Source organism: Haliotis asinina, chromosome 13, assembly GCF_037392515.1.
Source record: "Haliotis asinina isolate JCU_RB_2024 chromosome 13, JCU_Hal_asi_v2, whole genome shotgun sequence".
Classification (NCBI taxonomy): domain Eukaryota; kingdom Metazoa; phylum Mollusca; class Gastropoda; order Lepetellida; family Haliotidae; genus Haliotis; species Haliotis asinina.
In genome coordinates, this window is record NC_090292.1 from 34,637,764 (window position 1) to 34,653,015 (window position 15,252).

Sequence of the window (15,252 nt, forward strand, 5' to 3'; positions counted from 1 at the left end):
TTAATGATACTGAAGCTGGTTCTGATTCAGCACCCACTAAGAACCTCAACTAGAACAGTTTAAACCTGTTAAAGCAGACACTGCCTATTCTGGACAGTGTTGATGTTTTAGGAGTACAGACCAGGAATTCAGTGATTTCTCCTATCAAGTGTTTGTCAATTCCAGATAAGATGTTGACATTGCAAATCATTGTGCTTGCAATACTGAAGGTCACTAGGACTATCTTCATTATTGCTTAGTTAGTTTATATAGTTATATAGTTAATATATGGTATGACATAATAAACATGGAAGACACAAAAATGAAAAGGCTTTCAGAGGGTACTTTTTGTCCATGAATACATATAATAAAAACACATCTATGCATACATAATATATGTTATGTATGGTGCTGTGTAAAGTATTATTTTGTGTCATAAAATATGTTTTGAATTAGGATAACAGTTACCTCCTTTTGACCACAGCTTCATCTTTTATGTACCCCCTTCAGTAGGATAGAGTTAGCTCCCTTAGAATGGCACTGCGATCCCCTACACCTAGGCAACAAGAGGTGCTTGCTTGCACTGCACTGCACTTGTCAAAACTTATGTCAGACATTATGAGCGGTAGTAAAATGGAGAGGGATGAATTTCAGGTACCGGTTATGTATTTCATTATAGTGATGTTCAACAGCTGTAGTGAGTGACAGCTAGAGTTCCGTTTCACACTGATTTTAGCAATATTCCAGTAGTATCACAGCAGGGTACACTAAAAATGGACTTCAGACATTGTACCCATGTGGGGAATTGAACCACTGTCTTCTGCATGATGAGTAAACATTCTATCCACAAAACTACCCCACTGCCCCCTGTGTAGTTTTAAGTCTATACATCTGTAAAACACAGATTCACTTGCATGGTTTAAGTTTTGCCTTTTCACAATGTATTTTCAGTTCTTCACCAAGTGCTGCTGCGGTGTTACGGAGCGAGTGCGTGAACATGAAGATACAGAGCACGAGGAGACCCTGATGGCATACCATCCCCCTCCCCCTGAGCCGACTGCACCCCCGTACATGCAGACCTACATGGAACACAGCTACCCCATGGACGACCTGGGTTATAACCCTAAGTACGACTACGATCCCCCAGAAACAGAGCCATTGACTGCCTCCAATAACTGTACACGGATCTGATGATTCATAACTGGCGGGGCATGCATGCATGATTGCCACTGCACAGTTCTTCTCCACAGTGTTGGATGAGTTTCTCATAAGTCTCCAGATTCTCTGAATTTTGACAGTATGTGTTATTTCCTCATCACTGGTTATGTTACAAAGTTTTGACACCAGGAACAGGGTACAGTGTGGAACTGATGCATTTAGGATGTCAAGGGGAGACATCTCACTTCCATGTTTGTTACTTCAGTGTTAAAGATTGGATTCTATGTTCAGTGTACAACAAGATGAAGTGTGCTCACAGTGATGACAGAGACATTGGCAGTGGTTGTTTTGATTCCACTTCCCGTCAGTTGTATGAGAAATATGTTTAACATAGAAGTGACACTTCACACATGGCCACTACATACTGGTGGCTGCAAAGACTCATTTCCAGCACAAGTCCTTGCGATTCCATCACACGCAGTGTGAATATGTCATCAACATTCATCTCTCCAGAAGCAATTGCCGACCTGTGCTGACATGCTTGTGATGTGTGAGATTGTCAGCATCAGTATTACTTCACTAGGGGAGCTGCTAGCCTGGTCACTCACTCAGATACTCACACTTGGTAAAGTGATTCTGGGACTCTCACATCCTCACACATGCAGATTCTCAAGCACATTCAGACATGCCTCTTAGATACACTGACACTTAGACATGTAGACTCTCAGACATGCAGATTCTCACACACTTTCACAAGCAGACTGTCAGACATGCAGATTCTAAAACACTCACACAAGCAAATGCTCAGGCTTTCAGACATGTACGTATGCAGACGCTTGCAGAAGCAGACACTCAGGCCCTCAGACATCTGAGCACTCACACAAGCAGACTCTAAGGCACTCGGCTATGTAGACTCTAAGGCAAGCAGATGCATGGAGAAACTCAGACAGACAAGCAGACTCTCCAACACACAGACAAACAGAATCTCCAACACACAGACAAACAGACTCTCCAACACACAGACAAACAGACTCTCCGACACACATAGACAAGCTGGCTGACAGGCACTCAGACACTTGTCAATATTAAGAAGGTGAAAGTCCTGTCATCTTCACCTTCTGCATATTCCATGCATGTCTGATATGGACATTTCCTCCACATGCCTCAGTCCACTGATGAAAACTGTGGAGTGTTGAGGACACTGATCCTACCACAACTCCTGGGACATGTTGTAGTATAGAATGTATACAGTCTCAACTACAGAACTATTCAAGGTTCTCTTTATAGACTTAACAATGTATTTGTTTCCTAGACTATATTCACATACACAGTGTCCTCAATGATACCACAACATTCACAACCAAAGACTGATGTGTATATCCAGTACCATTGTAGAAACGAACATTTGCAGGGTCAGACTGCGAGATGTATGGGAGCTAATTTTCTGCCCTTAAGTGTTGTAGTTTTTGGCAGAATAAGCCCTGCTGGCCAAGGTTGGTCATTTATACTGTTATTGACCCAGACTCACTCTAACTCTCACTCACTCACTCACTGGCAGCATTACATTTTCACTAGATACACTTAATATGTGTTTTTGATAAACTGTTTGGGACCATGTTGACAAATAGGGGAAACAGAATGAGTAGTATCTCTTCAGAATGGAGAGGCTTTAGGAGTCATCCCGAGATATGGTATAGAGTCTTCATGATGGGGGTCATACAACCATTTCTTGTAGAAGTGATTTTATTTCAGCTTGGAATCATTTAGTCACCACCACCATAATTAACGTTCTATCAAACAAATGAGGTAGAGAAACTGTCAGTTCATTTACCTTGGTGATAGTTTCCTGGATATTTTTGTTGGAACTAGTCTTGGCTGACTGATGCAAGATTTGTTGTCCTGTTAGTAGCTGTCAAGACGAGAGGCAGGCTCCTTGGTGGACGACCTGTCTGGTTACATGCCAACATGACATGAGAGGCAGGCTTCTTGGTGGACAACCTGTCTGGTTACATGCCAGCATGACATGAGAGGCAGGCTCCTTGTGGACGACCTGTCTGGTTAGATTCCAACTTGACATGAGAGGCAGTCTGCTCGGTGGACAACCAATTTGGTTACATGATGTGAGAGGCAGTCTACTCGGTGGACGACCAATTTGGTTACATGCCAACATGGCACGAGAGGCAGGCTTCTTGGTGGACGACCTGTCTGGTTACATGTCAACATGACACGAGAGGCAAGCTTCTTGGTGGATGACTTGTCTGGTTACATGCCAACATGACATGAGAGGCAGTCTACTCGGTGGACGACCAATTTGGTTACATGCCAACATGACACAAGAGGCAGGCTTCTTGGTAGATGACCTGTCTGGTTACATGACATGAGGGGCAGGCTTCTTGGTAGATGACCTGTCTGGTTACATGACATGAGAGTCAGGCTTCTTGGTAGATGACCTGTCTGGTTACATGACATGAGGGGCAGGCTTCTCGGTGGATGACCGATTTGGTTACATGCCAACATGGCATGAGAAGCAGGTGTCTCAATAGACTACCGATCTGGTTAGATGCCAACATGACATGAGAGGCTGGCTTCCCAGTAGATGATCTGTCTGGTTACATGACACAAGAGACAGGCTTCTCAGATGACCAGTCTGGGTACATGCCAGCATGACATTAGAGGCAGGCTTCTCTGTGGACAACCAGTTTGTTTGCATACCAACATGACATGAGAGGCACTGTCATATTGACATGAAGATGTCTTCAGAAGTGAACCTTCTACTGTCGTATTTCCACATTTATTATTCAGATGCCTGTCTGACAACTGTTCACTTCACCAGGACATCATGGGAATTACTACCATGTACAAGTCATCAAGATTATCACTATGTCAATGTCATTGCAGTAGGATTTCATTTATGTTGTTAGATTTATTAGACTGGTATTTTTACACCTTGTCATATACTCACAGGTAGATTTGTTTCAAGTTTATTTGCCTGTAGAAAACTAGTGAGTGGTCACGTGAACATGTAGAAGTGACTGCAATAGTGACATCCATGTCCCAGCTTGGGGCTCGGCATGTTCTTAGTGTACATAAGGCACAAATCAACAACAGTTTTGTACATATGTTTATTTGTGTTTTTATACATAATACATATTTTGTATAGCACATTTTACGTGTGACTTTGTCTCATGTTTACGGACTCTCAGTGTGTTGGCCTCATCTGTACAAATGTGTTGTTTGTTGGGGTTGTACATACCTCATCACTCTCCGTGCAGTCAGCAACTAGTTATCGTCAGGAGCTGTTGTATCTTTTATACACCTGGAAAAAACACTACCTACAACATAATTCCATTTGCAACAAAGATTTTTCTAAATTACATTTTTTCTAAGACTGTGTATATGTTCTTACAAAACACATGATTTTTACAGAATAAAGTAATCATGGAGAAATCAGAATATGTTACCCTGATTGTCAAGTACCTGATTATGTATTTACCTGTGTTTCTGACAGTGATCAGATTTCCCCTTATTCTTGTTTATACGATCACCTGATTATCATCGGAGTACCTCCTGAGCTGCTGTACTGTAGCTATTTGCAAGTATCCTCTTGTTTCACCGATTAACTGGAATGTTTAATATTGAATTTGATGGTGAATGTGAACATTGAAAATGTCATTCTGCGTGTCTTACATGATTCAAGGTCAATACTGTGAGTAACCACCATGTGACTATGCCAGCCAGCACTCATGTCCTCATGCCCACTTGTACAGATCCTCTGAAGGGGAAGTCTAGGCCATTCCACATGTACAGCTTCTCAACTTTCAACTGGGCCAGGTTCTGTACAGGAGGATCCCTTTGTTCCACCCGGCAGCCAGTATATCCCATCTATGCTCCAAAGGATTAAGATCACGGCCCATTCAGTCATTAGATATGTCATGGGGTTCTTAACGAAGTTCTTTGTGTATAAGTAATCATGAGCTTAATGCAATGAAATTGATGGTGGATGGTCGGGACTAATGATACAGAAAGATTAGTGGTATTATTTCCAGGTGTATATATTGTTTTTAATAAACAAAGTACTCTTTTATAAGAACAAATTACAGAATGCATCAGCATTTTTACTACATAAAGTCCATTTTATACAAGGTCAAAATTTGGTCATTCTTGCAGAAAGATTCAGAGGAGATCAGCAAGGATCTTACAGCTTAAGCCTGTTACCACTAGGAATGTTAGAATTGTCACCATTGTTCAGTATTCACATAATGTCATATTTTATTGATGAAAGTAGTGTTAGATGTCAGTCCTTTTATATGTTCTACGCATATGTTATGTAGCTAGATTATTGCATTCCGTCTTTGTTGATTTGTTTTATGTACTACTTTTCTAGAGTGCCATAGACGCATCTTTATTACTTCAGCTAAAACACCAAGTTGACTAGAGCAACAGGTGTGTGTACAGGGTTGCTGAACCCAGATGAGATCCCCCATAGTCTGTCGCGTCACTATTATTGGTATACTGTATTTCAAATGTAAGATATTAAACAAATTACAATTTGTTTGTGTTGTTTGGGTTACAAACCAATTGATCCTCAGATACTGGAAACGGATCATGTGGGAAAACAATTTTCTTTATTATTCCATTGAATGCATTCTTTTCAAATCAGTTGCCCAGTCAGAAAGGTTTATACAAAAGAAAATCTGTTATCAAACATAAACAAAATCTAATTAACCTCGCATAATCAGTATTCGCGCACCTATCACGTGTCAGCATGATATGTGGAATTAACAAAGCACGTGAAAATCAACAATTATACAAACCTTCATCTATTTAAAACGTTTATGAAAACAAACATTTCAGCATCTGACACATCGCTATCGTAGCAGGACAAAGCCATCATCCACTCAACAGTATCAAGGTCAATTGCGCTCAACGACATCAATGTTCATGATAGCTAAAATCTGGACAAACAGTATGGTGAATAGTTTACACAGCTGATTCCGATGTAACAGTTCATGTCTCACAACGCTGATAAGAAGGGGTTTATTTTCAGGAATTGTTCAGAATTTGTCTACTTTTGTCTTTTTTCATCAAAAAGATGCATTTAAACAAGTGATAGGTGCGCGAAAATAGATATCCGCGAATTTACATTAGGACAGGATCATTTTTTACCTGTTTTACTGAAGTTAAAGATGAGCTGTTTTCAGTCAGCTGTGTAAGTGTAAATGATATGTAAGTCCTGGTTCAGCCTGATGGTGCAGGATGCATGGTTAGACATATGTATTTCTGTTGTATCATGCAAGTTTACCATTTGTGAGACACGCAAAGCTAAGGATGCGGACATTACAGAGCATCACCAAGATTATTCCGGACATAGAGGCTGGAGCAGGTTTACTGTTTTGTAACAAGAGGATCAGTAAAACATCAATTTTCACACTACTGTGTTTGTTGTTTATATTGGTGAGCCATGTTGCACTGGCCTGTTGGCTTGGCTGAGTTAGTGGGACATTATGTAGGGAGGAGGTACCGTGCCATGCTGAGACATGTAGGAAGGCGGAGGTACCATGTCCTACTAGGTGTGTGAGTGAGTTTAGTTTTGCACAGCTCTCAGCATATATGGCAGCAGTCTATAAATAATCGAGTCTTGACCAGACAATCCAGTGATCAATAGCATGACCATCAATCTGCACAATTGCAAAACAATAATGTGCCAACCAAGTCAGCGAGTCTGACCACCCAATCCCATTAGTCGCCTCAAACAACAAGCACAGTCGCCTTTTATGACATGTAGGAAGCTGAAGGTGCCATGTACTGCTGGGACATCATGTAGAAAGCACTGGGTGCCATGTCCTGTTGGGACATGTAGGAAGCAGAAGGTGCCATGTCCTGTTTGTTGCGACATCATGTAGAAAACAGGAGGTACCATGGCCCGTTGGGACATCATGCAGAAAACAGGAGGTACCATGGCCCGTTGGGACATCATGCAGAAAACAGGAGGTACCATGGCCTGCTGAGACATCATGCAGAAAACAGGAGGTACCATGGCCTGCTGAGACATCATGCAGAAAACAGGAGGTGCCATGGCCTGCTGGGACATCATGTAGAAAACAGAAGGTACCATGTCCTGTTGGGACATCATGTAGAAAACAGGAGGTACCATGTCCTGTTGCGACATCATGTAGGAAGCAGGAGGTGCCATGTCTTGCTTGGATATCATGTAAGAGGAGTGACATACCTGCTGGGACATCATAAAGTATGATATCTGGACTGTTAAAAAAAAGCAAAGCTTGCTTATTTTAATTACCTCTCAGGTAAAAAGTTGACAAAGCTGGTTAGTACATGTATACATTTTGCAAAATAGTGCTCAACATATTATACACCACAGGTGCACAAGCAAAATATGTGAAGTCAACATTTTGGAGTCCATGGTGCGAAGGAAATCCATGTTTGTGGAACTGCTGACTGACCCATGACCATGAAGAATTGATGTCAGATCATAATACGCATGTTTATGAAAGTACGCAGTCACAATATCATATTAAGTAAAGGACCCACACACTAATTCCCAGTTCTTTGTAGCTGCTTCCATTAATGCTAAGGGTTATAACGATGTCATCATCACATGTCGCCGCCTTCCCTAAACTAACGCACTACACTCAACATACATGGATGCCCTAGATGAACTTATTGATATGTATAATAATCTAAGTGTCAAGGGGGATACTATCATATTAGGTGACTTAAATTCCGACACCGGCCGATCTAAGATGTCTCCTCATGACAGATTATTCCAAAAGGCTATAGACCATAGACACCTTGTTAGTGTAACACACGACTTATGTAGTACATGTCCTGGATACACATATAGAAGCAAAGACAACGCTAATACATCACTCATTGACTATGCTCTCGTACCACAACTATACTTCTGATCATTTTCCCTGCGTTGACTGTAAACAATGTATACCTAACACTCCACCTAACATACATTCAAGACACATATCCCTTACATGTGACAGATCGCAACTTGATGCCATAGAAGACTTTCACACACAGTTATGTGAACCTCTTATGCATGCTAGTTCCCTACACATCCCGCAAAATGTACATACATCACACCTGAAGCCCTACTGGAAAACCGATGACTTACATGTACCTCACTATGAAATGAGGGTGGTTAGATGAGAGTGGGTAGCAAACAATCGGCCAAGGGGACAAAATTCAAACTTGTACAAATCCTATAAAAATGCTATAAGGGAACCCAGGCGCTAACATCGAAAATCAGAACGTAAACAATGTAAAGAGATACGGACAGAACTAGAACAAACATGCGACGCTGACATTAGTACATTTTATAAACCTGTCCGTAATATGAGACACGAATGTCCAGTCATGGAAAAACTAGTCTACAATGGATGCACTGCTATTTCATCAGCTGACATATGTAACCTGTGGGGCAATTACGACTCAGACTTAGCGAAACCCCACCAATCTGACGCATTCGATAAGAACTTTGAATGCACCATTGTATCAAAACTTCACCCCATTAATGAAAAAATACAGTTGTACACACAATCAACTTGACAATATCCTGTATACAAATATCACCAACTTCGAAATCAGATCACATATACACAATCTCAAAAGAAACAAGTCTCCAGGACCTAACGGTATCACAAACGAGCACTTAATATTTGGAGGAGAGACACTTGTAGTCACACTCGAACACCTATTCAACCATATACTAACGTCTGTTCACAAGTGTTCAGGCAAGGTATGATAACATCTGTTTATGAAAGCAAAAACAAGCATGATCCCCTTAACTATAGAGGCATAACTCTCACATCGTGCATGTCTAAACTCTTAGAGAAAATCATTTTAAGTAGAATAAAAACATACACACACGATAACCTCCAATCCTTTCCTGATGCTCTACAATTTGGTTTTAAAAAAAGAGCATGGAGCAGTCATGTCTGTATTCACGGTTTTAGAATGATGTGTTAACTTCTGCTTGGAAAGAGATTCACAAGTATTTGCTGTATTTTTTGGATAATAAAAAAGCTTTTGATCGAATTAGGCAAATTACATGACCCCGGGATCAAAGGCAAATTATGGAATCTCCTACAGCACAGCTATAGAGACAGTTATGCTTATTTATCACACAACGGGGAAAGATCTCATGAGTTCCCTATTAAACAGGGTGCTGGGCAAGGTAGAGTTATGTCAGATTGTTTTTTTTTCTTATCTTCATTTACGACCTTATCTGTGAATTCAAGAAAACAAACAACGGTCTCTCCATTCATAGAATACACATACCTTGTGTTTTTAGCCGATGATACAACACTCATGTCCTAAACCCCTAGCGGTCTACAGACATCTCTTAATTCAGTTCACCTATACGCACACCTACAACGCCTCTGAACAGTAAAAGTCACTTGTTTTCTGTAAATCACACCAGGCCCATAATAAATTAAAATACAAATTTGGTGAGGCCACTATTGATGACTCTGACTCTATAAAGTATGGCGGTATAATAATAAACAGTAACATATCGTGCAGAGAGAGAGAATTGGGCGTTTCTGTTCAAAAGCAAGGCAATATGTAAATTCATTACAATCACTTGTCCTGACCAATTATGACCTCCACCCAGCTAAGTGTGTTAACATATGGCAACGAATGATTCTAGCTACAAACTTTTACAGGTGTGAACTGCTACCAGCCATATACAGTAATGAGCTAGAAATGATTGAACGCACTCAGAGCTACTTTGGCCGATGCATACAGGGCTTGGGCGCAAGACACCCAACAGACTTGTCTGTTTCAAACTTAGGAATATGGTCAATGAATGGTTACACAGACAAATGTAGATTACAGCTACTAGGAAGGCTCTGCAATAGTGATTGCAATTCAAAAACGAAAGATATTTTTTATGCTTATATCACTACCCATTCCTCTGACAATCTCCTACACACTGCTAGGAAATATCACTTTGATTATTATATCAAGGAATTTATTTACAGCAGTTCATTTCCAAGTAAGTCAGTTTGGCGATCTATTATAATCAGATGTCTCTCGGAATATGAACAAAACATTTGGAGAGAGAGACTAACACAGAGACCAGATCGCTCACGCTACTACAAAATCCAAACACAATTACAAATGCATCGTCTTCATTATTGTGAGGACGCTGTGTGTGTCTGTGATGTACATGACTTAACTGAAATAATTGACTATGAAACATGGGAATACATAATACTGGCATTTTGTCATTTCGCGTGGAATCTAAGGAAACATCTGATGTACATCTATTAAACACAGCCCTACTGCATACAAATTGTACCTTGTAAATTATCTTTTAATGAACAGCCTAAAATATGCTTCCATTTTGTTACAAATGTTGTTCCATTTTGCTAGCTATATGTGATGCATTGTAAATAATGTATGTGTGTTTGTATGATCTTCGGATACATCTCTGGAGGAAATAAAGACATTCATTCATTCATACCATATTAATGACAAGTAAAGACAAAGTGAATTGTATCCTCAAACTGATACATACACGTGCAGTATGGGTTTATTGATACATAGCAGAATACAATGTATTATCTATTTGATAATATACAACAGTCACAGGCTTGATTTCTGATCGAATGGTGATCAGCACATTTTATTGACACAATTTATCAATTCTGCATTGTGGATCATGTTTAATGTAACCAAATATGCCAAATTAGACCGTTAAAACTATATACTGTACTTTCCATTTAGCAGTAGATTCTTCCAATCATTTGTATAAAACATGTCTAATATGCACATGAGAATCATTAATGCCATAAATACCTACTTGTCAGTCTTTGAACGTGGCTCATAAACATTATGGAATGGTCCAGACTCTGAAGCATGGCAATATGGGATGAAAAGGCACACTCTTACAGGGATTGGGAAAGGCAGGGGCCAAGGGCCATTTTGCACATTAGAATGAAAAATGGCCCATTAAAACTTGGAAGTTTACTATTGATACAAGGGCAGTGGCCCATTCTAAATTTCAGGAAATGGCTAATAATCCTGAAAAAGGCTCATTGTCAAAGTTATCTTTCCCAATCCCTGCTCTTAGTACCACGGTATGGTACATGTTCAGTAAACATGTTATTGGTAAAAGACCTTTGGTTCAGTTCATTTTGATTCAGTATATGAGATATGATAATAATTCAGAAAATTGACAAACCTTACAATATACTGTTTAAATTAATAACATGGAATAAAAATAACTACAATCTCTGTTAATTGAACCAACAAAAATGTAATTTAATGAGTAGATGGAAGAACAGTACAAAAATAAAAAGTACCAAATTTGGGGATTGCATAAGGTATACCAAACCAAAGGTAAAATGCCTGCGTATACTGTTTCACCCCTACCTAATACAACCAATATGCAGTGTTAGATTTGGGTGAAATTTTGAGTGGGTCCAAATTGATGAAAATAATGTTTCTGGACCCCCCCTCCAATGTTAAATAGATTCAGATGTAAAATAGAGGGGTTCCTCACTGAATTTGAGGTGTCAAAACACTCCAAAACCCTCTCTTGAGCCAACATTGAATAAGGTTAAGATTTGGGGACATGTGCCCGGTGCTGGACAAATATGAAAACATAAAATATTCCATCAACACTGCAACTACACCTTGTGGACTACACCAGTACATATGATAGGGTTATTATGAGCACACACTTCTATTTGTATAACAATCATGGATGATCCAGGTGAATCAGGTTTCATGATTACATGAGAATAGGATCCAGTCATTTCCCCATCCGCTCATTTCCCCACCACTCCAATACCCCACCCAGATATATACCTGGCCGGTTATTTCCCCACTTATTACGATTTTGGGTTGTTATTTTCCTGCAATATGATAATGAACAAGAAGTAGTGTAAAATAATTTCATTCTTAAATATTGAGACAGCGTAACTGAGTTAATAAATTTCCCCCACTAATCAGCTGCAACCACTGAAAAACAGTTCCCTTCAGATGCATTAATTAACTCATCAATCATAGGAAGTAGAAAAATGACCAGAAATAATATTCTTGGAGGAAATGTCCAGATGGGGAAATAGCATATGGGGTAATGTCCAGGTGTGGAAGTGTCCTACAACAAACAACAGTACACAACAGTCATGTCAGAGTATATGTGAAGTATGCTGCTCTGCTTACAGTGTTGACAATGACTCTTCCCCACCCCTTACCACTACCCCACCATCATCACTGTCATCAGGTGTCTGCTCGCCATGGGTTAGCAGGTGTGACTTCACCTGACAGAATGACCACACATCTCACACCTATAGGGCTTTTCACAAGTAATTGTGTGCAGGAGCAGGAGCAGGTTGTTCTTATGGCTGCACACCTTGCTGCAGTACTGACACTTGAACCCTGTTTTTTTCAGTATGCATAGCTTTTACATGCTTCTTGAGGTAGTCCAGCTTGGTGAACAACTTATCACAGATTTCACATATAGCCACTTTCTCCCCTGCATGCCACTTCAAATGGACATCCAGTCTCTCTGTGGAGAGAAAACGTTTGTCACACTTGTCACAGGTGTACACTTCACACGTAGCGTGTACTTTCATATGCTTCTCTAGGTTTTCCGAGCGTGTGTATGTTTTGTCACATAATCCACATTTAAATGGTTTCTCTGTTGTGTGAGTCATCATGTGACGCTTAAGGTGACCAGAATGGGTAAAACACTTCCCACACAGATCACACTTGTCAGGACGTTCACCTGTGTGTGTTTTACGATGGTTTTGTAAGCTCTTTGACTCTGAAAACCTTTTGTTACATACGTCACAAGAGAAAGGTTTCTCACCAGTGTGTGAACGCATGTGTGTTGTGAGATGCTGTGAACGAGAAAATGTTTTGCTACACACCACACACAAATATGGCTTCTCATTGGTGTGAACACGCATATGAATCTTCAAATTGTCACTTCTGTTGAACACCTTCTCGCATATGTCACAAACATACACTTTCTTTTTCTTCACTGTAATGCCATCATTAGGGCCCCCCTGTCCAATAGACACACCTTGGGTCACCGTGGTAATATTGTCAGTGAGGGAACCCTGGTTGTAGCTGTTCTGTAGAAAATGTAGTTGTAAATTGGAAGAAAGGTCCTCACTGCTGTCTGTGTTTATCTCTGTATCAGCAATTACTTGTTCTCCATCAGCACAACTATGTTCAGTAGCGAAGCCTTCACACACAAGTTCGTTTGGTTGATTGATGTCTGACTGAGAATACTGTGATCGTTCGTGTTGGCTATCAGCTGAAGATGCATTGGTCTGGGGCTCCACCCCTGGATCACAAGCGAATGTGGTGAATGTCTCCATGGTCTCAGGGAATTTTCATAGCCACATCGGTAAGAATGTTGCCAGAATTCGGTGGCTGCATTGTTCCCGTGCAAAGTGCTGTAGTAATGTTTCTTCCAGCAATCGCTTCCAGAAACAAATATGTTCTAAATGTTCTCAAACCAAGTGCCTCAGTGGCTCAGTTTTAGCAATAATCCATAACGTCGACCATGGTTTGAACACTGTTTAGTTGAGGAATCTCAAATAAACAGCCAGGGTTACGTTCGGATTATATGTGTTGATCAACAAAAGCCTCGATCATGGATCCTCGAACAAGAATAAAATGCTGATATGTATACATTACGATAGTAACGAGATACATTTTTCAGACCAACTGTGTAAACATAACGGCTGATGTACCTTACATCAACACACGTACATTTTGTTATTTTGTTGACTAGATTTATATTCCGCTGTGGCACATTCAAAGTTTCTACACTAGCCCCTTTGGGTCAGATGGACGCCATACTGTTTCTGGGTTTACATAAAAGCTGACAAGGAGCCAAGAACGAAATCGGAATCGTCACCAAGTACTGACGTTTACGAAGTAAAATAAACTGGAATAACTACACCTTGAATGATATGCACAATATTTTTGTGCTTCACTAAATATTCATGTGACAAACTTTTAACTGCATTAACGATCAGATCAGATCAGATGAATCCTCATTGATGATTCATGTAGTTAATTTGAGTACCCACACTGCACTGTAACACACTGTAACGGTTATGAAAGGTAAAGTTTTGTTCTACATACAAGTTTTGAACTTGAAGTGTCACATGTTTATAAAAGAATTAGTCTGTTTTGTGATGATTCAGTATGTGTGCAACAATATATTTTTAAAGACTATATATACGATTATTCAAATGTTGTGCAGCATGTTGGTTATTTATTAACATTTGTCCTTACCTGTTTTTTCATGGCATAAATGAAATCATGTAATATTTCAAGCTATAGATGTTAAAATATGAATACCTCAAATATATTCATCTAAAGAAAGTTGAAAAGATTTAGATGTTACTATACTTGTGACCATCTGAATGAGACATTCTCAAAAGTTGCAGCTATTTGGTGTACAAAAGACAACATAATTCAAATGCAAAATAATCAGTCTCTATTTTCACTAATGACAAGCTACATTGTTAAGGTTCACATATCAATAATATTTGAGGTTTAATTATGTTCAATATTTTTATGAAGACTAATTAAACTAATTAGGTCGAAGCCAGAATGTCTTTCCTGTAACAACAGTAATATTTATAGTTTGCTTAAAAATACATTGATACTTAAGGATATTGCATTGTAAATTCTACCTTACCTGTTATTCTGTTACACACTCTTAAAAATTCAGTTCTATTATTGTTTGTTTATGAAATAAACCTGTTCTACACTGTGTCATCTGGAAAAGTGAAATCTTAGTACTTATCAATTCTCTTGGTATTCCCTCAACTGTTTCTCATACAAAATTATTGCACTAAAGGTGATTTGAAGAGAATGTTTTGATATTTCTGACTGATTTCTGACAATGTCTTACTCTCTAGATCATAAAACATTTACTTTCTAGTCCTTTTATACGAAAGACAGCATCATTATGCCAAGGACACTCCATGTTATTGGAAAGAAAATATGTCAAATAAATTTGAAAAACTATTTAATCGTGATAAAATCTTTAATCTACTTTCTAATGGAAGAAAGAGTTCTTTGCGTGTTACCTTCTGAGGTGTA

At 39.4% G+C, this 15,252-nt stretch overlaps 1 protein-coding gene and 1 pseudogene across 2 annotated transcripts in view; one reads left to right on the forward strand and one right to left on the reverse strand.

Annotated features, from left to right (window-relative positions):
* Positions 1–6,565, forward strand: part of LOC137260322 (sodium- and chloride-dependent taurine transporter-like) — a 65,252-nt gene extending 58,687 nt beyond the window's left edge. For both annotated transcript variants that reach the window (XM_067797998.1, XM_067797999.1), the window contains one exon: positions 931–6,565. In XM_067797998.1, the coding sequence (XP_067654099.1) occupies positions 931–1,170 (240 nt within the window). In that variant the 3' untranslated portion in view covers positions 1,171–6,565. The remainder of the gene's footprint in view (positions 1–930) is intronic.
* Positions 6,566–10,672: 4,107 nt separating this feature from the next.
* LOC137259794 (gastrula zinc finger protein XlCGF57.1-like) lies at positions 10,673–13,957 on the reverse strand (annotated as a pseudogene).
* Between the last annotated feature and the right edge of the window lie 1,295 nt (positions 13,958–15,252).